A 26,707-nucleotide genomic window follows, 5' to 3' on the forward strand; every position below is an offset into this window, starting at 1 on the left:
CACGATGGAGACTCCATTAGCACAATTTTTTTTTTTTTTTTGTCTTTTTGTCTTTTTTGTTGTTGTTGTTGCTATTTCTTGGGCCGCTCCCGTGGCATATGGAGGTTCCCAGGCTAGGGGTTGAATCGGAGCTGTGGCCACCGGCCTACACCAGAGCCACAGCAACGCGGGATCCGAGCCGCGCCTGCAACCTACACCACAGCTCACGGCAACGCCGGATCTCTAACCCACTGAGCAAGGGCAGGGACCGAACCCGCAACCTCGTGGTTCCTAGTCGGATTTGTTAACCACTGCGCCACGACGGGAACTCCGATTAGCACAATTTTTAATGGCTGAATAATATCCTCTAAGAGGGGTATGATTTAAGGAGGTTATTTTGAACCAGAAAGTTAAAGATGATTCTCTTTAATAGTGTTATGACCAGAGTTTTATTTACATTTCAAAAATTTAAAAGGAGTATGGTAAAAGGACAGTTTTTTATTTTAAAAACTGAAGCCTGCTGTTGTTAACAAGAGTAATAAAAGATATTGGAGAGAATGAAAAATTTTAGACAGTTAAGATCATTTTGAGATGAACAGAGCAAAGTGACTTGAGGAAGGTCACCAAGGAAGGTGGTGGGAGAGGGAGAATCCAGAATCCCACAGATGGCCATGAAACTGATTATGAAATGAAGAAATAATTTGAGCACGTTTAAGGTGATAAATGTCTTTTAACTCTTCTGGAAGCTTCTGCCATTTGGACATAAGGCTGTGTTTGCTGGTCCTCAAAAGCATATTTAGGTGGTATCTTAAAGTATCTTTTTCTTTTGAATCTGGCAGTTGATAACAATATGCTCTTATAAAATGTTTCATTTAAGAATATTTTCTTTTCTCTCTTTTTTTTTTTTTTTTTTGGTTTTTGCCATTTCTTGGGCCGTTCTCACGAGGCATATGGAGGTTCCCAAGGCTAGGGGTCGAATCGCAGCTGTAGCTGCCGGCCTACACCAGAGCCACAGCAACGCGGGATCCGAGCCGCGTCTGCAACCTACACCACAGCTCACGGCAACACCGGATCGTTAACCCACTGAGCAAGGGCAGGGACCGAACCCGCAACCTCATGGTTCCTAGTCTGATTCGTTAACCACTGCGCCACGACGGGAACTCCCGAGTATTTTCTTTTTTAAGAAATGTCTACTTAAGGTCTGTATAATAGTTGAACTTTTGTAGCAACTAAACAAAAAGTAATAACAATGAGATTAGGGCTACAGATGGGTCCCTTATTTTACCACTTGGCTTTCCCATATATATATTTATTTTTTCCACACCCATGATATGTGCAAGTTCCTAGGCCAGGGATCGAACCCAGGCCACAGCCGTGAACCAAGCTGCTGTAGTGATAATGCCACAGGAGAACCTGGCTTTCCCGTATTTTGGATAAGCTTCTTAATTCTCAAGATAGCTAATTTTCCACAAAGATTTTCTTTTCTTTTTTTTTTTTAGGGCCACACCCATGGCATATGGAGGTTCCCAGGCTAGGGGTGCAATCGCAGCTGTAGCCGCCGGCTTACACCACAGCCATAGCAACATGGGCTCTGAGCCACATCTGTGACCTACACCACAGCTTGCCGCAGCAACGCTGGATCCTTAACCCACTGAGTGAGGCCAGGGATCGAACCCACAACCTCATGGTTCCTAGTCGGATTCGTTTCTGCTGCACTACGACGGGAACTCCTCACAAAGCTTTTCTATTTCAAAATGTATACTGATTTCACTTTCTCCTTTTTGCAGTGATGCTAGTAACCATGGGATTTTTTTATACCTTAGAGAAAAGAAATTTTTCATATAGTCTTTTTAGGAGTGCTTTAAGTTATTCCTTTCTAGGAAAACCTGAGTTTTATGTATCACAGTCATGAATTAAGGATAATTTTGCATTTTAAAATCATTCAAAGACCTTTTTCTTTCTTTTTTTTTTCTTAGTAGACCGGATAGTTTTTTTTTTTTTTTTTTCTTTTTAGTGCTGCACCCGTGCCATATGGCTATTCCCAGGGTAGGGGTCAAATCATAGCTGTAGCTGCTGGCCTACACCACACCCACAGCCATGCCAGATCTGAGCAACATCTGCAATTTACACCACAGCTCATGGCAACATGGGATCGTTAATCCACCAAGCTAGGCCAGGGATCAAACGCATGTCCTCATGGATAGTAGGATTTGTTATTGCCGAGCCACGATGGGAACTCTATTTTTAAAATTTTTTTTGGTTTTTAGGGCTGCACCCACAGCATGTGGAAGTTCAGGCTAAGGGTCAAAGTGGAGCTACAGCTGCTGGCCTACGCCACAGCCATAGCACAGATGGGGTCTGAGCAGCGTCTGTGACCTTGTACCACAGCTCATAGCAATGCCGGATCCCCGACTCACTTAGCAAGGCCCGGGAGCAAACCTGAATCTTCGTGGATGCTAGTCAGTTTTGTTTCCAGTGAGCCACAATGGGAACCCCTGCTATGTTTTTTGTTTTTGTTTTTTTTTAAGGGCTGCACTCATGGCGTGTGGAAGTAACCAGGCTAGGAGTCTAATCAGAGTTGTAGCTGCCGGCCTACACGACAACCACAGCAACCTGGGATCCGAGCCACATCTGTGACCTATACCACAGATTCCTGTCACACAGGTTCCTGTTGTGCCGCAGCGGAAATGGCACGAAAGGATCCAGCATTGCTGTGAGCTGTGGTGTAGCTCGCAGACACAGTTCTCATCCCACGTTGCTGTGGCTGTGGCTGTAAGTTGGCAGCTGTAGCTCTGATTCGACCCCTAGCCTGGGAACCTCCATATGCTGTGGCTGTGGCCCTAAAAAGCAAAAAAAAAAAAAAGGTGCAAAGGATAAACTGTTGGAAACGGATTCAAACTTAGGAAAAGGGTAATTTGTGAAAGGATAGAAAAGATGCTCGCTCTGTATTATGTTGTAAAAGGGAGTCATTGTTCAAAAACTGCTTTTGAGTAGTTTTCTTACAGGGAAATAAAACATTTTCGTTCTCAGTGTTCAAAATGCTTTAAGTTATGTATTAAATAAATATTATACTATTTTTCTTGTATTTCTCTGTACATTTATAATCAGTTAACTGAGCCTTTAACCTTTTAACAAAAACTGTGAATGGTAATTACATTTAACCTTTTGAGGAACTGCTATAACTGTTTTCCAAAGTGGCTGTGTCATTTTATATTCTCACCAGTGTGGTATGAGAGTTCTGGTTTACCCATATCCTCACCAACATTTGTTACTATTGATCTTTTTTATTATAGCCATGCTAGTAGATATGAAATAGCTCGTGATTTTGATAGGCATTGCTCCTACAGAAAATGAGGTTGGCTACTTTCACATGCTTATTAGCCATTTGTATATCTTCTTTGGAGAGATGTGGTATAAATTCCCTTGCCTATTTTAAATTGGATCGTTTGTCTTTTTATTGTTAATTTTAAGAGTTGTTTATATATTGTGGATACTCGATCCTTATCAAATAAATGGTTTTCAAAAATTTTAGATTTTGCAGATGTCCAATGTATATCTTTTCTCTTCTGTTGTTTGTACTTTGAGTGTCATAGCTAAGAAACCATTGCCTAATCAGAGGTCAGTATTTTCTTCTAAATATTTTATAGTTGTAGCTCTTATATTTCATTTGATTTATTTATTCATTTATTTTTTTGGTCTTTTCTTTGGCTGCTCTTTCGGCATATGGAGGTTCCCAGGCTAGGGGTCTAATTGGAGCAGTAGCCGCCAGCCTACACCAGAGCCACAGCAACGCCAGATCTGAGCCTCGTCTGCGACCTACACCACAGTTCACGGCAACACCGGATCCTTAACCTACTGAGTGGGGCCAGGGATTGAACCTGCAGCCTCATGGTTCCTAGTCAGATTTCTTAACCACTGCGCCATGACGGGAACTCCTCATTTGATCTATTTTGAAAGTATATGGTATGAGGTAGGGGGTCCAACTTCATTATTTCACATATGAATGTTTAGTTGTCCCAGCACTATTTCTTGAAAAAACTATTTTCCTCCTATTAGTTAGACTTGGCAGCCTTGTTGAAAATTAATTCATTGTATTTCTGGTTTGTAAGTTCTATTTCAGTGATCTTTCTGTTTGCATTTGATTTTGTTGGTCATTTTCCTCTTTAAATGCTTATCTCCCTTTTTTTTGATAGTTCGTCATCTTGGTTCTCTGTCTTTCTCTTGTCACAGAGTCTTCCCTTGCTCCTAAGTCCACAGACTCTAGGGCTCCAGTTTTTTTTTGTTTGTTTGTTTTTTGTTTTTTGTTTTTTGTTTTTTTTGGTCTTTTTGCCATTTTTTGGGCCACTCCCACGGCATATGGAGGTTCCCAGGCTAGGGGTCGAATCAGAGCTGTAGCCACCAGCCTACGCCAGAGCCACAGCAACTCGGGATCCAAGCTGTGTCTGCGGCCTACACCACAGCTCACGGCAACGCCGGATCGTTAACCCACTGAGCAAGGCCAGGGATCGAACCCGCAATCTCATGGTTTCTAGGCAGATTCGTTAACCACTGAGCCATGATAGGAACTCCTCCAGTTTTTTTTTTTAAATCTTCCCCAATTCATGTGCACACATAAGTTACTCTGGCCCTCTTCTCCATCTCAGGACAGCTGCACCTTGAACCCTTGTAGCCTCGAATGCTTTCTTCTCTCTCTTTGACCAACACATGCAGCAGGGATGTGGGAATCTCACTTCCCAGGCCAGGCATGGAAACCAGGCTGCAGTGTTGAAAGTGCTGAGTCCTAACCACTAGACCACCAGGGAACTCCCTCTTCTCACTCTTAATAATTAAAGGTTATAATATCATTTGACCCCTGCCTTTATAAATTAAACTGTTATTCTTTCTTGGGCTCTTACTCTCGTTTTCTGACTCATAGCGCTGGTCAGGTATATTATATGTACTTTTTTTTCCTAAGTGTTTTTTTTTTTTTTTTTTAATAAACTGTAGTTTATTTACAGTGTTCCAATTTCTGCTCTATAGCAGAGTGACTCAGTCTATTATATATACTTTTCATAGGTTAATCCTGTGTTCTCTGTGACTTCCATTTCTCTCTTTGGTTCAGATTTTCCTTTGTACTCTGTCTATGGCCTTTCCATCTCCGTCGTCTGATGCTTCTATATATAGCCCTTACTTCCAAGTTAGACTGGAGAAGTCAGCCTTCAGATAGGCCATTTTCCAGTATAAACAGTTCGTTAAGTTGTTCTAGGACCATAAGCATTAGCATTACAAATCCTGGCTCTATCATTTACTGTTAGGTGACTTGATTAAGATAGTTATCTTGTCTGAGCTAATACCACCTACTTTGTAGGGGGGTGGTAGGATTAAATAAACTATGTGTAGTGCCGTGGAGTGAGCATTTAATAAATGTTAGATATTCTGTTGCTCTTCCTTTTGCTTGAGGTGCTAATAACTCCCTTAACGCTCCTGGCCCACATCCTTCCTATCCTTCAAGAATAGAGCGCATTGCAGAGAACTGTTGATAGCATTTCACTTCTACCCCAGATTGGTCACTAGCGCTTTCTCCTTTGACCTCATGGTAGTACTTTGTGCCTTGTTTAATGCTTGTATGTTAAAAATGCCACCTAGGAGTTCCCTTCGTGGCTCAGCGGAAACACATCTGACCAGCATCCATGAGGACACAGATTCGATCCCTGGCCTTGCTCAGTGGGCTAAGGATCCAGCTGTGGTGTAGGTTGCAGACGCGACTTGGATCTGGCATTGCTGTGGCTGTGGTGTAAGCCAGTGGCTATAGCTCTGATTTAACCCTAGCCTGGGAACCGCCATATGCCACAGGTGTGGCCCTAAAAAGACCAAAAAAAAAAAGCACCACATAATTTCTGTATGATCACTTTCTTCATTTCTGGTTTATAAACTGAAAGGAAATTAAGTCTTGCTCAGCTGTGGATTTATTTGTTTTGTTTTTGTTTTTTTGTTTTGTCTTTTTGCCTTTTCTAAGGCCACTCTGGCGGCATATGGAGGTTCCCAGGCTAGGGGTTGGATTAGAGCTGTAGCCACCGGCCTACACCATAGCCACAGCAACGCGGGATCCGATCCGTGTCTGCGACCTACACCACAGGTCACAGTAATGCCGTGTCTGTGACCTACACCACAGGTCACAGTAATCCACTGAGCGAGGCCAGGGATTGAGCCCGCAACCTCATGGTTCCTAGTCGTATTCATTAACCACTGAGCCACGATGGGAACTCCTGGATTTGTTTTAGTGTGTAATAACCTCTCAATAAATAGAGTTCTCTTTATTGTATAGGGCCAATATCTCTTGTTTAATATTTCTTGCTTAATATTAAGGCAAATATCTTTTTCTGCAAGGCTTTAGAGACAACTTCTTCCATGAGTAAATAGCTTTTCCTAATATCTTCCCATAGCACCTTGTCCACAGGGCTCTGATTGCATTATAACAGTCCCTAATGTATGGGCCCTTTGAGTACAGGTGCTTAGTCTTAATCAGCTTTAAGTGTTTCCTTGTCTGTCTTCCCCTCCATAGAGTTCCTTAAGGACACAGGCTGTTTCTCCAGTGCTAGTTTATCACTGGCATCTAATACAGCCTTTGGTGTGTAGTGGGTGCTCCAGTATCTGTTGAATAAACGAATGAACGAGCTCTGTTGTTTTAAGTACCATAAGATAATATTTTTGTTATGTAGCCATTTAATGGCCATATGTCTGTAACTTCGATCCAGGGAAACTTTGAGGTTCTTCCTTGTGAGTTATCTCTGACCTGGCAGTTAGGCAGAGCTTGGCTTTACTCTTAGTACTATGTACAGTACTTTTTCATGTAATTAATGTATGAAGCCGAGGACATTTAACTCCATTTAACTCTTTCCCCCTAAACTCATATTCTGCAACTAAATTTGATAGCTAGCAGAAATTCAGTAATTTTCTTCAGAAGTAGCTAGGTCTTCCTGCGCGTGTACTTCTTTAAATTTGTGGACGAGATGAGAGAGTGAGTAGCCTTCAGGCTTTAATCTGAAGTGGACATGTTCAGCCAAGGGAGGGAGTAATTGCTTTTCCAGGAATCCTGAGAGAGTCACCATGGAGGCATTGTCAGTGTAACTGCAGAACAGACACAGCTCTGGCCCTCCACTTGCTTCCAGCTATAGGAAAAGAGAAATGATAGGTACCTAAATGATTCTTATTAGAAACATGCAAGAAAAAAGTGTAAGTTATTTTATAAGTTTCTAGAAAATGTCGTAAGTAACTTCCTTAGCATTTTCAAAGTCAGGATTGTTTAAGCTGGATATTCCTAATAACTATAGTAAAATTTAAAAAATTATGGCTGTAATACCTGTTTGTTATAGAAAATGTTTTTTTACAGGGAGTTCTCATTGTGGCTCAGTGGGTTACGAACCCAACTAGAATCCATGAGCTTGCAGGTTCGATCCCCGGCCTTGCTCAGTGGGTTAAGGATCTGGTGTTGCCATGACCTGTGGTATGGGTTGCAGACGTGGCTCAATCTGGCATTGCTGTGGCTGTGGCATAGGCTGGCAGCTGCAGCTTTGATTCAACCCCTAGCCTGAGAACTTCCATATGCTGTAGGTGCAGCCCTGAAAAACAAAACAAAACAAAACAAAACAAAAAACAAAAACAAAAAAAGGGAAAGTTATTTTAAAAAAAATCAGTGCAGAAACAAAAGTTTTTATAAATACAGAATAATGTAAAGAGTCAGATTATAACCTAATATAACTATTATTTGTCTTTTGACTCCAGTCTTTCCTATTTTTTTTAAATAGAGATTATGTACATTTATCATTTTGTCTTTTTTCTGCTTAAGATTTTAATTATAAGCTTTAACTTTTTTTGTTGTTGTCGTCGTTTTAGGGCCACACCCATGGCATATGGAGATTCCCAGGCTAGGGGCCAAATCGGAGCTGTAGCCACTGCTCTACGCCACAGCCGAAGCCACGCCAGATCCAAGCTGCATTTGCGACCTACACTGCAGGTCATGGCAGTGCCAGATCCTTAACCCACTGAGCGAGGCCAGGGATCAAACCTGAGTTGTCATAGATTACCAGTCAGATTCATTTCTGGTGAGCCAAGACAGGAACTCTGAACTTTTTTTATGTATATGTTAATATTTGCTTAATAGTCAATTGTAGGCTGTCCTATAATTTACTTAATTAGATTCTTAGTTGAGCATTTGAGCTGTTGTCAGTGTTTTCCTGTGAGGAAGATGAATGGGTCAGTGACTGGACTCTTGTCTTTGCACATGTGAGTGAGTCTCTGAGCTGCACGAAGTAGAGGGTTGGGCTGGTGTGCTAGTCCTGCATCGTGTTTCTCTGTCATTCTGCGGATGTGAGTCTAGATTGCATTAGATCTATTTTTTTCTCCCATTCCAATCTTGGATTTTTTTCTTTCTTGAGGATACATACACTGGTCCTTCTTGGAAAGAGTATTATTAGATCAATGGAAAGAAGTATTTTTAAGCCTCTTGATATGTAGTGCTAAATCACTTTTCAGATGTTTTGCTTTCACCAGAGGTGTATGAGGGTGTTTTTCTTAGTGATAGATAGAAAGAAAGAAAACAAACTCAAAGGAGTTTCTGTTGTGGCTCAGTGGAAGCAAACCTGGTGTCCATGAGGTTGCGGGTGTGATCCCTGCCCTCTCTCAGTGGGTTAAGGATCTGACATTTCTGAGAGCTGTGGTGTAGGTCGCAGACGGGCTCAGATTCCAGGTGGCTGTGGCTGTGGCTGTGGCGTAGGCCATCGGCTGCAGCTCCAATTCCGCCCCTAGCCTGGGAACTTCCATATGCCACACAAAAGAAAAAAGAAAACAAACTAAAGAAAAAACAACCAAAAAAATCCTTAAACTAGATTCTGTATATGCACTATATGAAGTTTGAATTATTTTTATTTTTTAAAAAGTAGACAGGTGTTTGGTTCATTCGTCCTGAGTTTGTTTTTCCTTCTGTAAAACAGGTGATTTGATGAAGAGTGCTGCTGGGGAGTTTGCAGATGATCCCTGCTCTTCCGTGAAGCGTGGCAACATGGTTCGGGCAGCTCGAGCTTTGCTCTCTGCTGTTACTCGGCTGCTTATTTTGGCTGACATGGCAGATGTCTACAAATTACTTGTTCAGCTGAAAGTCGTAAGTACAGGCTGGTGTCTGTAATTTGTTCTATCCTAGCGAGGCTGCTTCTGGCCATACTTAGTTTAGCATTCCTTAGGATTTGGTTTGGTTTTGAACATAGTTTACCCAGGTGGACCAGGAATGTTTTTAGTTTCCCCTTACTCCTCTATGCCAAGTAAACATCATACTGGCTCTGATGTGAGCCTCTCGTTATCTTTGTTCTAATGAAGAATTTGCAGCAAAAGTATTGTTTTTGACTTCTTTCTTTTTGCAATAGCGATTAAACATTTCCTTGCACCAATAGGGTTCCAGAGTTGAGAAATCAAGATAAGTTAAATTGGATTCTTTTAGATTGAAGTCAAAATAATGCCATCTTTCCCTAGTAAAGCTCAAACATTAGCTGCTCAAATGTTTGAGGGCCGTGTAAACTCAAGAGGAAGTTTGGATTGCTGAGCGGCTGTTAAAAGGAATAAAAAATTCCAGATCTTCTCTGTGTACAGACTTGTTGAGAATTTTTTTGGTGGGGCTGTGTTTTATAGGTAGAAGATGGTATCTTGAAACTGAGAAACGCTGGCACTGAACAAGACCTGGGAATACAGTATAAAGCCCTGAAACCCGAAGTGGATAAGCTGAATATTATGGCAGCCAAAAGGCAGCAGGTACAGTCATGATTTGGGAGATATTTTTAAGTTGTTTATATTATTATTTAGTGGGAAAAATCCATTTTATCTAAGTTTTCAAAAGGTACCAATATCTCCCTCTGCTTATATAGTTCCATTGAAACATTTATGATGTCATTGCATTGTATTGTTAAGTATTATATTAATAAGATAGAATAAAAAATTTAAGTATTGTATTCATAAAGGTAAGTTGTATTCATGTTACGCTTCTAATTGCTGTGAAGATTTTACTTTCGGTAGCTTAGCTGTTGGTGATAGTGTCTGGAAAGTGACAGGCATTTGTATGTGTGTTCCAGAATGGACTTGAATTGGTAGTGGAATTTAATTCAGATTTTTAAAAACCTTAAACCAGTTAAAACATACTGGAATTACTTGTATAGCAGAAAGTACTGCCCCCTCCAAATTTTGTCACTTTTGAAGTATTTCTTACTGTTCATTGCTGGTAGTTCCCATAATGTTAAGAATTTGGGTGATGTGGCGTGTGGATCAGTGATCTTCTTCTTCCAGCTTTTGCTTGGCCCTTGGTGTTTCGCTCTTGGGGTATTGAAGTCTTCCCTGTGCCCTTCCTGTTGGCTCCGCTGTTCTGTAGGGGGGTGCATGTGCTACCATCCAGCTCTTACCACTTCCATAGTCCTGATCAGGCTTGGGCTGTTCTTATTTTTAAAAAGTTCTGAAAAGATGGGTTCTTATTATTGTCATCCAGTACTGTGTGAGGATATTTTATGTTGCGGTTTATAGAAATACCTAGCTCCAACACTGAGGGATTTATTTTCTCACTAAGTAGAAGCCCCAATTTAGGTTACGTGACTTTGAGGTTGTTAAATTTAAAGGTTTTGCAGTACCTGCATGGATTCAGTTTCTTGACATTTTCCAGCACTGCTGTCTTCAGCGTGCCTGGCATTGGGTGGCTGTAGAAGCTCTAGGCACGACATTTGCACACATCAGTGTGTCCACTGAGAAGAAAAAGAAGGTTTTATAAGCAAACGATCTTTATAAGCAAACGATCCAGAAGCCTCTCACACATTTGCCCTGAATTTGCCTTGTGTAACACGCCCAGTCCTTACAGTCATTGGTGAGAGGAAGACAGTTAACTGTGTCTGACTCAGAGGAGTGAAGATCTGCCTCCTGGTCTGTGACAGCAGCGACCTTCGTGAGAACAGCCACCCCCAACAAGAGCTCTTGCAGGCAGCGAGAGACGGAGGGTCAGAACTCTAAGCGTCCAATATATGACGGCCTCAGCTTTCAGCTTTCATTTGGTTATAGTTACAGAAATGTAAAATAATATCCCAATAGGGTTGAGAGGATTAAATCGGACCATGTGTGTGAAGTAGTTAATGTCGTGCCAGACACTCAGTAGGCCCTCAGCAGTGGGCACTTGGTGAATAGTAGTTATTGCTCATATTTAAAGCTATAAAATGTGGTCAGACTGAATCTGCGCATGTGGTATCCTGGTTTTATATTTCCAGCACTCACTGCTAAACGTGATAATAGAGCTAGATTTGTTGTATTGATTGCTAAGTAATTTAGTTAGTGAAAGCTCATTGTGCTTTTATCATTTGTCCTTGTGTTGGCTTATGTCTCCATCAAATAAATCACAAGTAGTTTGGTGGTTTGTTTGTTTGTTTGGTCTTTTTGTCGTTTAGGGCCGCGCCCACGGCACATGGAGGTTCCCAGGCCAGGGGTCCGATTGGAACTGTAGCTGTCAGCCTGTGCCACAGCCACAGCAATGTGGGATCCGAGCCTCGTCTGGGACCTACCCCACAGTTCATGGCAACGCCGGATCCATAACCCACTGATTGAGGCCACGGATCGAACCCGCATGCTCTTGGGTCCTAGTCAGGTTTGTTAACCGCTGAGCTATGACGGGAACTCCTGTTTGTTTGTTTTTCATTTTGCTGGAGCCAGTTGATTCTAAGAACTTGCTGTATGATAATATGGTAATTCTATAAATACAATAGCAAGCTGGCCAAATTATGTTCACAACTTATTTTTCTTAACATTCTTGATACAAATTCTCATTTGAATATGTGAAATAAATGTTAGTTTTATTTAAAAAGTAAAGCTTGGTGAATAGTCTTACTGTCATAAAATCTAGTCTAACCTTGATTTATGAAGACACTGTTATTTAAGAGGAGTGAGAACATTTAGACCGATACTAGTGCATATCCTTGTGAAATAGTAGAATAAGTAAATTGATGATGTTCTTGACATAAAATACAATCATAATGCAGAATTTTATATACTACTGGGAAGCTGACTGGAAAGTAATGCTGCCTGGGTTTTAATTCTGTGTACAATGAATCCACGAAGAGTTTCCTGAATCAGAATCCTAGATTTTTTTTTTTAAGTGAATTTCAAATACTTTCAAAATAAGACGTCATAAGAATCTTGAAGTTCTTAGTTGACATGAAGCTGGTCTTCTCTTGGCTCCTCTGTATCTGTTTTCTGCCCTTGGCCACCCTGCTCTCTGCCCCAGGAACGTGACCTGTCGAGACTGCAGCCACAGGCCTCTTTGCCTTCTGGCTTCTGGTTAGGTTGGGCAGGGTGAGCACCCGTAGGAGATCAGCGGAGACAGAAGGAGGCTAGGGGTTCATTTCCCTGGCTCCCTTCCTGGTGGTTGTCCTAGGTGGCTGGAAGTCATAGCCTCTCTTGGGTGGTTTCCTCCCTACACCTTGTCCCTGGGCTCTGCTAACTGCTGCCTCCTTGTGTCTTTTCGGGCCTAAGTGCCCTAACAGCTCATGGCATTCCTGTACTTTGCCCATAGCTTTTATAGCATAGTCCCTGAACCATCTTTGAATTACTCCATTTGATTTTACTGTCTGTTTGCTGCTAGCACCTTCTCCATGTTCCCATTTTAAAGTTTGTCTTGGGCTGTAGTATGTCACGATCATTTATAGGTTTCCTCGGGCCTAATTCTTTAACCTTTAGCCTTAGCCTCCTATAGTAGAATTTGTTGCGTAGGTTGGCTCTAGGCTGCTGTGTGCCTCCTGATCATAAAATGACCTTTATAGGTCCTGGGCCTTGGTATATATTTACATAAACTAGCGCTTTTCTTGGGAATTAAAGTGCTACTCATTTCATCCTGAAGTACCAGCCTGGTGGAAACGTCATTCTCCCTTTTGGATACTGCCCACTGGCGGTCTTCAGTTACCGATCACAGCTTTCCACACTTTGTGTTTTCTGGCAGAATTCCTCTCTTGCTGGGTATTTAGTACCCTGGACTGTTTTCACTCCCCTTTGACCTTGTCTTCTTTCCCCAGGTGTGGTAGGTAATAATTTACCTCCTTATCCAGCCTTTTATCTTTTCAGGCAGTCCTAGTCCAGAAAAGGTATTTCCTCAAGAGCACTACTGGGATATTATGTGTGAACTGCTTGCCTTCATTTCTCTTGTATCATTTAAGCAGCAGCCACCCAATGAGGAAATGCTGAACTTTAGAAGTCTGTAGGTGCTCTGAAATTTACCTGTTTGTCCTTGAGGTTTGTCTGGCACAGGATGTGGTGGTGAGGATATTGGTGAAAATAATAATGAATAACCTTAAAAAAGTGTTTACTTACACTAAACACTGTTATAAGCCCTTTATAAATACACATTTGTTTGATCTTCATGAAAAATAGCGTAAGGTAGATCCTATAATTGATGAGATACTAATTTTTATAAATGAAGGAACTGGAACAGAGAAGTTAAGTAATTTGGCCTGGGTGTTAATCTAGTAAGTGGTGGAGCCAGGTTTTGAACCCAGGCTGCCTGGCTCCAAGGGCAGGGATTTTGTTTAAATTGTTAGTATAATGCCTAGAACATTGCCTAGTAGTGTTCAGTAAGTATTTGTTTAACTAATGAGAGAATAAGCCATTTGGCTGCACTGCAGGTCCATCCTGGAATGGATTCTCTGGCCCTAATCGGTTATGTTCTTGGGCTAGAATATTACTTGCTGACGAGAAGTTTTGACTTTTCATTAGGCTGCAGGCTCTTCTTTGACTGTGAGGGTGCAAATGGACAGCAGAGGTCAGGATCTGCTGGCCTTGACCCTGCTTCCTGTAGGGAGGACTGCTTCTGCCTTGCACTGTCTGCTCTGCCCCCACCCGCATGCTAAAGATGGGCTGCTTGGATATTTACACTCCATGCACTCAGGTACATAACTAGTTGAGATAGGTTTGGTAAAAACATAGTGTTTCGTACCTCGTCTGCGAACTCTGACTTTCTGTCATGATGATTTTTCTAAAAACCTGAACAATCAAATTGGCAATTGATACTACCGCCCGCGTTCTATGTGTAAATCATCTGGACTGGCTGGGTTTGACCAGGACCATTTCTTTAAGTAGGGTCCTTTGACTCTAAGAGAAGACATCTGATCAAAAGTATGGCTGCAAGTTTATGTTGTTAAGAGGGTGGTGAGGGGAAACTTCCACTTGAATTTCCAGGTCTCAGTTAGAAAGTATTGTGGATTGCTTAGAACTTAGCTTCTGCTTCTTGGTCACTGCATGTGATGGTTGGTTCAGATTACTTTGAAAACTGTCACTTCCACTTTGTGTTTTCTGTTTGTATATATGAAACGTAACTGGATTGGTCAAGTTGGGGAGTCCTGAGTGCTAATACAGTAGATCAAGGGATTCTGATTTCCTAAGTAATCTATTGCATTATGTAATAGCTTACTTTTTTTTTTCACTAATCTGGGTTACTATCTATCTTAAAAAGAATTCTTATAATCATTATTCTTATTACAGTAAATAGTGCTGCCCTGTGATAGTGTCTATTTTCGTGTCTTAACAAAATCTAATTTCTTTGTGCTATGGCAAAAATAATTCTAAAGAGAGAATATAGAACACTTTAGCAGTTAGGACAAATGATATTTAGCTGTCATTTTCATCATAGATTAAAATACATCCCCTGTACTTGTAAAAAGAAATCTATCAAAGCTACATTGTGGGGAGGGCAAGACATTTAGAAAATGCCTCACAGAACACATGCACCAGCTGCTTAGGCGTAATGATGAGCCCTACCCCTTTGTCACAGCTTGTGTCTTGAGGTGATCCTCAATTCTTTAAATCCCTGGGGTCCTGTTTTTGAGTTTTGAACCTGATGTCGTCTTTGGAAAGATAGTTTATCGCACCAGGCCAGGCAATAGTTTTAGGAAAGTCAGGTGTTGCATTCTGGCACCTATTGTAACTTGAGGTGTTGCTAACTATTTATAAGAGGCTGGGGAGTTCCTGTTGTGGCACAGTGGTTAACGAATCTGACTAGGAACCATGAGTTTGCGGGTTCGGTCCCTGCCCTTGCTCGGTGGGTTGACGATCCCGTGTTGCCGTGAGCTGTGGTGTAGGTTGCAGACGCGGCTCGGATCCCGCGTTGCTGTGGCTCTGGTGTAGGCTGGTGGCTACAGCTCCGATTCAACCCCTAGCCTGGGAACCTCCATATGCAGCGGGAGCGGCCCAAGAAACAGCAACAACAACAACAACAAAGACAAAAAAAAAAAAAAAGAGGCTGGACTGATCTAGGTTATAGATACTTAGGAAGGAGGCCAAAGCTAACTGCAAAGCATTTTGCAAAACAGAGGACATGATTAAGTGCTTAAAGGCAAAATGCCTCCTTAGAAAACTTCAAAGTCCCTGGGGTGTTGGCGAGGGTAGGACATTTAGAAAATGCCGCACAGAACATGTGCAGCAGCTGTTTAAGCATAATGGTGAGTCTCAACCCGGTCATAGCTTGAGTCTTAAAATGATCACTGATTCTGAAAATCCACAGGGTCCTGTTTCTGAATATTTAGCCTAATGTACTGTGCTACAGGGCATTTGGAATGCTGTGAGCAATTACTTGCAAATTCAGATTCCAAATGAGAAAAGAATTCTAGGAGGAAAAGTAAGCTGTCATATTGTACAAGGTTTGAATAAAGATGAAAACCTAAAGCATAGAGTGAGGTGAAGTTTCAGGAAAAGGAAGCTGGTTAAGTGTCTCCAGTGCTTAATTAGGAACTCATTTAGAAAGATGAGCCATTAAATGGCTAAGTCAGACTTTAAATTGAGTAATTGACTTTGGCCTTTGTAAGTCAGTTTTCGCTTACTGTTTGCACATGTGATTCTCAATCTTAAAACATTTAAATTGGTATGCTAGGGTTCAGTTGGTGAGATTAACATTGAAATTCTAGGATCACGTGTCAAATAGAGTTGGAAGAGTTGGGTGGTCAGTTACGGTTATCACTGATACTTCTCTTGTGTGGTGACGGGCCACACCTACTAAAGTCTTGATTCTCTCCGAGTAATTGCAGTAACAGTGCGATATCGGAAGCGCCCCCCTTCCCAGCTTGCTTAATGGAGGTATCACTTGTTTGTCACTCAGCATACTCCCCCACTTTACCAGGCAGATGCTTGGAACCTCACATCCTATAATTACAAGGTAGAAGAAATCGAAAAAGGACAGCTCACGTAAGACTAGATGCATATAGAATATTAAAATACAGATCTTTTGGATTAAGGTCATGGAACACGTGAGCCTCAGCTTTATGCCTTAGCAGCCTGGGTCCTAAGTGGTCTTTGTGGGTCAGGGAGGGGTGGGGGAGAAGTTGTGTATTTGGGAGAACAGCCTGCCGCATCCTTACCTGGTCTGTGTGTGTACACCTGTGTAATCCCATCCCAAATTTAATAGAACTCTCTTAGTGAACTTTTATAACTTAATAGAAAAAGAAATTCTCGTAATCAATTTTACTCTGTTTAAATATACCTCTGGTTTTTCTTTTTTTTTTTTTTTTTGTATCTTTTTTTTCTTTGCTTTTATTTATTTATTTATTTTTTTTGTCTTTTGTCTTTTTTTTTTTTTTTGACTGTTGTTGTTGTTGTTGTTGTTGCTATTTCTTGGGCCGCTCCCCCGGCATATGGAGGTTCCCAGGCTAGGGGTTGAATCGGAGCTGTAGCCACCAGCCTACACTAGAGCCACAGCAACGCGGGATCCGAGCCGCGTCTGCGACCTACACCACAGCTCACGGCAACGCCGGATCGTTAGCCCACTGAGCAAGGGCAGGGACCGAACCCGCAACCTCATGGTTCCTAGTCGGATTCGTTAACCACTGTGCCACGACGGGAACTCCACCTCTGGTTTTTCTAGCTTGGTTGGAATAGGTACACACATCTTAAAAAGTTATATCAAGATGCTAGTCAGTTTTGCGTTGCGTTTTATTTAGTTACTGTTCTAGGTGCTTTACGTGCATTATTCCGTTTAATCCTCAAGACAGATGTAAGAGAGGTACTGTTAGTGTTTTTATTTTACAGAAAGTGAAACTGAGTGTGGAGAGTTTAAATAAAATCATACCGGTCAGTAAAAAAAGTAGTGCTGGAGATTCAAATTCAGGTCTGTGTCTTTTGGAAAAGTTTGAATGCTTACCTACTAAGCCATACCACCTCCCTTGTGGTCAGCTTTCAAGCCAGACCGTTAATGAAAATATCGTCTAATTAGTAGACATGCTAACTTGTCAGCATTTACTAACAAATTTTTAGTGAGTTGAACCCATATTTTTGTTTTACTCTTGTAGGAACTGAAAGATGTGGGGCATCGTGATCAGATGGCCGCCGCCAGAGGAATCCTGCAGAAAAACGTGCCGATCCTCTACACTGCATCCCAGGCGTGCCTCCAGCACCCTGACGTCGCAGCCTACAAGGCCAACCGCGACCTGATATACAAACAGCTGCAGCAGGCGGTCACAGGCATTTCTAACGCAGCCCAGGCCACGGCGTCAGATGACGCCTCCCAGCACCAGGGTGGCGGAGGAGGAGAGCTGGCGTACGCCCTCAACAACTTTGATGTAAGTTAGGCTTGGGAGGACACTTGAGGCCCTTGAGGGTTCTTGAGAGCTTACAGAGTTCTGGGGAAATGTGCTCAAGCTTTCTGAGGAAGGCTCAGTTTCTACTTAGGTAGGTAGTCCACGTTGAAAGAAATTCTAAGTTCGAAACTTACTTCACCTTGACTTGGCCTAAAGCATTTATCTTTTCTTTTTCTCACCTTCCTCTTCCTCTTTCTCTTCCCCTCACCTTTTCTTGTATTTTTAGTTTTAAACTTCTGAATTCTTTTATGCAGCTTATCTTTCCTATGAAGTCCCTCTTTATTGAAGATAAAAGTTTGGTTCATTTCAACCAAGATTTTAACTTTTGGGCAGATGCAAACCTATGGGAGTTAAAGAGGCAACGTGTACTTAGGCTCTGCCCTCCAGGGCCTCATAGTCGAGTGGGAGACAGAAACACATCCGGAGTGACTGCCGTGGAAGTTCCATCGCCTTAGTCTTACTGTGTGCCTGCACATTCTTCTCAATGTCTAAACTGTAATAATAGACTTAATCAAGTGGAAGCATATTTGGGATTAAAATACGTTGTTAGCATAATTCCATATAATTACCTTTTATAGATGATGCACCAGATCTATTCTTTGTATATATATTGTGTGTATACATTTTGCCAAGTATCAACTCTAATCTTAATTTTTGGGGTTGTGTTTTATGGTTTTAAATGCCTACCCACAATGCCTCATGACTTCCAGTAGATGGCAGCAGTTTAAGATTTTTTTTTTTTTTAAATAACTGTTAGGGTTTTTTTTTAAATTTATTAGAACCATTTACTTAGGGGAAAATTGCCTTCCAGATGACCGGCATCCTTTGGTCAGCAGGAATGCTTTAAAGTATGGAATCAAGACAATGGAGTGCATTTTAACAGTTTTTTTCTTGTCTTTATTTCCTTTGTCTTACCTTTTACTTTGGCTTGGGTAAAGACAATGTGAAGCCTGAGGACCTTGATTCTAGAACTGAATTTTTAATCCTTGAACCTTAAACATTAATGACTTTATAGCAAACTCTTGAAGATACCTCTTACAATTTACTGGCACTGTTTTTCCTCTTCAGAATTGGCAGTTTTGGGTATTGGCCTCATTCACGGCAGTAAGGGTTACGTTTTCCCCTAGGTTGAGTAATATCTATCAGAGGCCACTTAACCTCCTAAGTCTACAGCGAAACTTAATTCATAATATGAGGGTGCTGGACTAAATGATTACAGCTCTGTTGAAGTTCTTAAAATTCTATGACCATTCATTCCTCCTCCTGTTGGTCAGAAAGTATTGTGTATTCAGTTTTGACCAGAGAAATTCTGCAATAACTTTATCTGGTAAGAAAAATGATCAGCTAAACTATAGGTTAATAATGAACAGTGAAGGAATTGTATGTTCAGTTTTGAAACTGATGGTTCCTTGGCAGGGAAAGAGGAAATGTGTACTTATTGGAAAAGGGCTAGCCTTTTTTTTTTTTTTTTTTGCCTTTTTGCCTTTTTGCCTTTTTCTGTGGCCGCTCCTGCGGCCTATGGAGGTTCCCAGGCTAGGGGTCTAATCGCAGCTGTAGCTGCCGCCTACGCCACAGCAACACAGGATGCTAGCCGCGTCTGCAACCTACACCACAGCTCAGGGCAACGCCGGATCCTTAACCCACTGAACAAGGCCAGGGATCAAACCCGCCACCTCATGGTTCCTAGTCGGATTTGTTAACCACTGAGCCACAACAGGAACTCTGTAGGGCAAGCTTTTTTTTAGGAAAAAAATCTTGGCATTTAAATTGAAATCAATAAGAACGTAGTCCCCATAGGGAAAAATTAAAGGCAAAATATTTTCTCACACATTTGTTGGTGTGAGAATGAGTTGTTTCAAATGGAGAAGTTGGAAGAAGGCCAGTAGATCCTGGTCTGGGGGTTTGATGTTTGACCTTGTACCTAGATCTTCCTCGTGACCTTGACCTCACTCATCAGTGGTAAAGCTGAGTTTATGTGGAGTCAGGGGAGCAAAGGGGAGACAGGAAGGATTTATTCTTTTTGGGGCAGTTATATCTTAGAGAGCAGCTTTGCTGTGACAAATTGCTGTCACCTCTTACAGAATACCTGGAGGTCTTGGAGTAAAGAAGGTCGAATTTTTTGGACAGGATAAATTTGAGACTGAATGTTTATAAAATTTGATGAGATGTATGAGGTGAGAAAAAAAGATTGAAATGATTATAAATGCATACCTAGGAATTACCAGGTGACATAGTAGGTTAAGGATCCAGTATTGTCTCCGCTGGGATGCGGGTTCCATCCCTAGCCCAGGAACTTCTCTGCATGCTGTGGGTGTAGCCAAAAAAGTTTATTTTTCTCTGAAACTTTGAAGACAGAAATCAGTGTTTTGTTTTTGGGTTTTTTTTGGGTGAAACAGTTCTGTTAATGCCATGTAGCAGTTTTATACTCCGTACATAGAAAACAGAGTGCTAACTTTTATTTTTCCTTGTAGTTCTCATTTGGTGACTTAACTTGCCAGTATTGTATAGGCTGACCTATAGGTGGATGTTCAGATGAGGTGATGTGAACCTGATTTTTATGCCAACCCATTTCTGTTTGCATGTGTGGTATCCGACCGTATTTAGGCCCTGTTCAGCTGCATAGTATTGCTTCCAGTGCCTTCTTTGGGAAGTGATCCACCATAGGCCAGTTTCTGTGGGCTGCCCCTCATCTGCTAAGAGGTGTTACTGTGTTTGAGGCAGCGGAATTTTTGTGCGAAGTGTTGGTATTCCTAAGCAGCACTTGCCCCAGCTTCTTCCATATTGGAGGAAACAGAGATTACGCTAACGTTCGTTAATGCTTCCTTTGCAGAAGCAAATCATTGTGGACCCCTTGAGCTTCAGCGAGGAGCGCTTTCGGCCTTCGCTGGAGGAGCGCCTGGAAAGCATCATTAGCGGGGCTGCCCTGATGGCTGACTCGTCCTGCACACGTGACGACCGGCGTGAGAGAATTGTGGCCGAGTGTAATGCTGTCCGCCAGGCCTTGCAGGATCTGCTCTCCGAGTACATGGGCAATGTGAGTAAGAGGAGTTTTCCATAGCAGATACTGGATCCGAGGTCTTTTCCAGAGCTTTTCTTTGAAATAAGAGGACTTTCCATAATAATTGTTGGGTACGAGGTGTTTTAACTACAAATGTCAGTTGTGTTTTTAGATTTTTCAGCTCTGTTGGGTGGAGTGAAGCTTTTGAAGGAATGAGAAGTTGTCCTGTGGCTCAGTGGGTTAAGGATTCGACCTTGTCACTACTGTGGCTGGGGTTTGATCCCAACTTTTGCATGCTGTGGGCTTGGCCAAAATAAATAAATAAGTAAATAAAAGAAAAAATGTCAAGAAATGGAAAAATGGCTTTCTCTGTGCCCCCTTTATCCCCAACTTTTTAGTATGAAAAATTTTAAACACATAGAAGTCTTACAAAGAGCACCCATCCACCATTTCTCTAGACTCACCAGTTAACATGTAAATACATGTGCATGTTTGTGTGTAAAAATATGCATGTATATGAATATATACATATCCAAACTTTTTTTTCCATGAAAAAAAGTATGTTGAAAATAAGTTGTAGACATTATGTTGTTTCACCTGTAAGTATTTTAACATGTGTCTACTAAGGATAGTGATCTTGAGATAAAGGATAAAATTCCATTATCACACCTAGGTGGCCATCTAATTTTGGGCAAAAGGGAATGCTGAAAATATTCATCATTGAGGTTTTTTGAATGAGTCATGTAGAGTATTGTAAGAGTAGGTAATTGCCAAGTAGACAGAGCTTTATTAAGTGAACTGAGTCGTGTTTTTGCATTTTTAAGTTTGTGTTTAAAAACCTATGCTGTGGAATTGGACATTTTTGCTACAGAAAATACTATTTTGATTTTTTTCCCCCTCTACTGTTAATTTTTTTTCCCCTTCTCTAGCACTACTTCTTTCATTTCAGTTATTTAATGCTGGTATAGGGTGACTATAGCTTAGACCTTTTACCCAATATTTTACTGTAGCAAAGAAGAAGAAAACTATATAAAATCATTTTAAAGCGACGAAAACCAGTGCTGATTAGTTCTCACTAGTACTTTTTGCCTATTTAGTAGTTTCCAGGAAAATATCTTTGATACTCATTTGTTCATTTGCCGTATATCTTGTTTGAAGGTATAATGGTGAGTCATGATAGAATTCCTGGGGTGAAGATGAATGCCGTCCAGTGTTTATCTTGTTTCTACCATATTGTGAAACTGGTGAAGCATATTGAATTTTTTAAGCCATTGCCATGTTTTGATCCTATGCTGTCTACCTCAGAAAAATGAGATTAGAGGCTTAGTTAAATCACATGGAAAAAGCAGTTGATAAGTCACAGTGAAAATGTAGGACACATTTAAAAATCCACATATAAGCCTGAAAATCAGAGAATAGAAAGAACGAATAATATGAAGCCTGACTCATGATGGTTGGCGTCTTAAACAGGGAAACAAAGAGGCCCTAGTGTGTATGTGGATCAGTTACCTCCTGTTGTGCGCAGGGCGGCAGTGGCGCACAAACGTCCAGTGGCGTTACTTGGAAAGCCGACTTTGCAAGTGAGGAAGGGGATGTGTGATAATCCCTTCTCATTGCTCCATTCTAGAGCTTCCTAACCAGTCTAAAAGATACTGCTGGGTTGGTCAGATCTCAGGCTAGTCATCCCTGGTCATGAGTCACCTCCTGGATTCTCCCCAGAAGGCCAGACAAATAATACTTGCTATTTTGCGTCACGCATGTAAGTAAAGGTGGGAAACATTTATTGCTCCTGAAGGTGGGGAGACCACACCAGCACTCTTACGAAACGTTTTATTATGTAAGTGAAAACTAGAACAGTGATTGATGTTTAGCTTAAATTTAAGGATTAAGGTGGGGGTTTCGAAAGAAATTATCTCATGATTCACAAATCCATTTTAGAACATGATCGCTGAGCACATTCTTCCTAAATATAAAAATATTTAATTGCTTTGTATTGACGCAGATGACAGTGAGCAGGGTCCTGTCAGAAACCGCCGGAGTGAGGATGAAGCCAGGGGAGGCGGTAGAACACATTGGAAGAAAGCTGAGAAATTCTCAGATGGCAGAGTCCGCAAGAAGCGGAATTGACTAGGGGTAGAGTTCTGCTTATAAAGCATTCAGGAACGTTTAGAACCTCCAGTGACAGAAGTTAAGTGGCAGTTTCTGACTGTCACTCAGTTCATACTGAGTGCGTGTCCTCTGCGAAGTAGATCCCTCACGAAACACGCGGCACCTGTTCCGGACTTGTACTGGCAGTGCCGTCATAGGTGCCACTGAAGTACCATGCGGGTTGGACGGAGAATGAGATTATTTCTAGCTGGGAGACCTGAGGGAATTTATGGAATTTTTATTTTATAATCTTTGCATTGAGCTCTACCTTGATTTTCAAAAAATGATTCATTTTAAGTTTTGATTATTTCTTTTGAAAAAATATTAGATAAATAATTAATAGTATGTGGAGAATTGAGATAGTCTGGATTAATTAAAACTGGTTCGGTACATGGAACTTGGTCAACAGAGTGGTAAAGTCCAGAAAGGCTCACACTTATTTTTACTTTTTTCATTTCCTGGATTCTCTCAGTAATATAAGTTTTATAGATGCATACTTAAAAAATCTTGTCATAATCGCTTGAGTCTTCAAAGCTTCTTCTTCCTGTGTTGCCACCTGTCAGGTTACATTGGTCATTCCTCTAAGGCAATGATTTCTTTTTTCTTTTTATTTTTTTATTTTAATGTTTTATTTTTTAAAGTGCACAGTTGGTGGGATAAGGCAGTGATTCTTAACTTTGGAAGCACATTAGAATCCCTGGGGAACTTTAAAAAATCCCAATGTCTAGATTATACCCAAATTAGTCACTGGATTGAGTTTCAGGCATCAGTATTTTTGAAAGTTCTCCCAAGAGTTTCCAATGTGAAGTTAAGGTGGATAAACTGCTCTGATGGTTTATTGTATTTGTCTCCACTTTGTTTATTGTATTTGTATTTCTCTGTCTCCACTGCCATTGCCTCATTCCAGGCTCTCCTCGCTTCCTCTATTTCCAATCCGCTCTGCCTGCTCAAGGCAATCTGAGCTCATGCCTTCAGTAGGACATTGTTCATTATGTTTTTGAAATTCCCTTCCTGTTTGTTTAAACCTGACTTGTTCTTCCTTCAAGATCTCCTCCCCCCCCCTTTGCTAAAGGCCATTTCAAACTGCATCATTCTAGTTTATGTCTTTGCTGCTTAAGTTGTTTACTTCCTTGAATTGTTGCTTAATTGTATTTCCTTTATCCATGTAATTTCTGCAACTAGGTTTAAGCCTTTGAAAGATGGAACTATTTTAAAAATGTTCTTTGAGAGTCTAGTATAATGCTAAAGAGGTCCTCAGTTAGGTGCTTGCTCAATAAACTCATGCTGGTTTGGAGAATGAGTAATTGGAGCAGTTCTGGGTATTCATGGCACTAGGGATACATGAGTGAAAAGAACCCAGATCCTTGCCCTTGTTATGGGGAGGAGGCCAGGGGTGGTTTCCCTCTACTTCCTGTAGCTCTTTTGGTATACAGGTGACATTTTGGAGAAAAAATTAAACCAAGTACTCTAAAAGAAGCACTGAGTGCAAGTGATACCTTAGATCATAGGGTGAGAGCCAAACTCCCTTTCCAAGGCTCCCAGGGCCCAGAGGGCAGCAGCATTAATGCTTGGGCTTGCATTGTGGTTTGAAGAGTTAGAGATCGTCTTAGATCTGTTGGTAACTTACTGAGTGACACTGTACGAGACAATGATGTGAAAAGAAATGCACTTGACCATTACTTACGTAACATTGTGGAAGTGCTTCAGATGCCTGACCGTAGAGCGTTTTTGACTGTTCAGTGGGTCTCTGTAGGTTCACAAATGACTTCCAGGTTTCCTTGAAATAAAATGTGGTTATTACGGTTAAGTTTAATTTATTCTTGCTCTATCAGCCTAAGGTTACGTTGTCTATGAGAATTCTTAAGAAAGAAAAACAGCTTGGATGGGTGTTTGAAACTTAAAGGATTTAAAAGTGAGTGGGTTAAAATTTAAGTGAAATGTAATTGAATATGAACAAAGTTATTGCCACTTTGTTTTTTTAAAATTGAAAGTCATACTGTTAAACTATTAACTATTAAACTATTGAACCACAGTTACCATCATCATTTAGGTATATGTATTTCCAGTTTTTTTCATTTTTTATATGCGAGGTGTTTTTTCAAATTTTAAAGTAGTTTTAACCTTCTTCATAGTCTCTGCATAGTTAAAAATATAAATTATTCAAACTTAATAGGTAATGGATTATAACAAACTACTAGTTTAATGGATTAGCGTTTTGTTCCTTGAGTGTGTAGTTGGCTCTGAAGCCCGTTCTGTGTTAATAATACTCTCTGAAGTTACTCCATTGCCAGTACAAACCTTTCTGCTGAAGAGCTCCGTGCTTCGCACTGCTGAATTCTGTCATTTACCCTCTGCGTTCTAAAGAGGGGTGTGCTGATCCTTGATGGGGTCCTTTCCCCCTTTGTGAGGGATGTGCTTTGAGGTTTTTTCCCCCAGGAGTAGAATTTATTGGCACCAAGCATATTTGTCTCTTATTACCACACCCATGTTCTCCTCAAAAGGCAAATGAATAAAACTCCACCCTTCAAAAACCCCCCAAATCTGAAAACTCTTTTAACACAGTATCTGAAACCTAGAAGACCCTCAGTCTTTGAAATGAATTCCGTTAGGTCTTGACCTGAGCGGTCTTGCCTGGTAGTTCATGGTCATATGCTGGCTGACTGGAATTATGATTTATAACTGGCAAGAAGAAGCATGTGCCTTGGGCTCGAGTCGCTTTAGCTCCATGCCATCCATTGTGGTAGGCAGTGGCCAGGCGTGGCTGTTGAATACTGAAAATGTGACCGGTCCCAGCTGAGATGTGCTGCACGTGGAAACTATATTCCAGGTTTCCAAGACTTACTATACCAAAGAAGCTATAAATATCTCAATAACAGCTCATTTATGGTATTTTGAATATATTGGGTTAAGAAAAATCTGTTCTTTAAACTTAATTTTCATCCTTTGGTTTTTTTTTTTTTTTTCTTGGTCTTTCTACCATTTCTTGGGCTGCTCCCGCAGCATATGGAAGTTCCCAGGCTAGGGGTCTAATCGGAGCTGTAGCCACCGGCCTACGCCAGAGCCACAGCAACATGGGATCCGAGCCGCGTCTGCAACCTACCCCACAGCTCACGGCAACGCCGGATCCTTAACCCGCTGAGCAAGGCCAAGGATTGAACCCGCAATCTCATGGTTCCTAGTCAGATTCGTTAACCACTGAGCCACGATGGGAACTCCTCACCCTTTGTTTTAACGTAGGGCTCCAAAAATTTTAAATTACCTATGTAGCTTTTGTTTCTTGATTATAGTATATTTCTCGTGGATAATTCTGACTCCTAGGTAACTAACTTGCTAAGGTGAGTAGATGAGAGTTGAGCATCAGCTTCTTTGTTCAATGTCCAGAATGCTACAGTAACATACACAGTAGCTCTTATATTTTTTTATACCTTAAACTAGTTTTAGGCAGAAGAAAATTGGTGCAGCTTAGGACCCAATGAGGATGCTATTGTTTAAGGTTTTTTTTTTTTTTTTTTAATCTATATATATAGATATAGATACAGATATTTTTTGTTGTTTTGCCTTTTCTCGAGCTACTCCCATGGCATGTGAAGGTTCCCGGGCTAGGGGTCGCATCAGAGTTATAGCCGCTGGCCTACGCTAGAGCCACAGCAATATGGGATCCGAGCCGCGTCTGCAACCTACACCACAGCTCACAGCAACGCCGGATCCTTAATCCTTAACCTTCTGAGCGAGGCCAGGGATCGAACCCGCAACCTCATGGTTCCTAGTCGCATTCGTTAACCACTGAGCCACGACGGGAACTCCTGCTTAAGGTTATATTTTGTCTTTGTTCTTGCACAGAAAGAACATCTCTTCCAGAAATGTAAGAGGCAGTGGTTGTAGAATCCTGAAAGAGTAATGCAATTAATGGATATTTTTTGTATAGGCCTGGGCCTGTATTTGAGGGGTTTGATTATGTTACTATAGCAAGTATAAAATT

The 26,707-nt window shown here is 41.2% G+C and overlaps 1 protein-coding gene across 5 annotated transcripts in view; it reads left to right on the forward strand.

Annotated features, from left to right (window-relative positions):
• Positions 1-26,707, forward strand: part of CTNNA1 (catenin alpha 1) — a 187,718-nt gene that overhangs the window by 54,202 nt on the left and 106,809 nt on the right. For all 5 annotated transcript variants that reach the window (XR_014838850.1, XR_014838852.1, XR_014838851.1 and 2 more), the window contains exons 4-7: positions 8,949-9,115; positions 9,637-9,756; positions 17,295-17,564; positions 20,413-20,616. Coding sequence is in view for 1 of the 5 variants with exons in the window: in XM_003123988.7 (XP_003124036.3) it covers positions 8,949-9,115; positions 9,637-9,756; positions 17,295-17,564; positions 20,413-20,616 (761 nt within the window). In the remaining 4 variants the exon portion in view is untranslated. The remainder of the gene's footprint in view (positions 1-8,948; positions 9,116-9,636; positions 9,757-17,294; positions 17,565-20,412; positions 20,617-26,707) is intronic.

This window comes from Sus scrofa, chromosome 2 (genome assembly GCF_054392235.1).
Source record: "Sus scrofa isolate SSC_HxYL_T2T_F1_AM1 chromosome 2, Sscrofa_HxYL_maternal_Yorkshire_Landrace_v2.0, whole genome shotgun sequence".
NCBI classification, from domain to species: Eukaryota; Metazoa; Chordata; class Mammalia; order Artiodactyla; family Suidae; genus Sus; species Sus scrofa.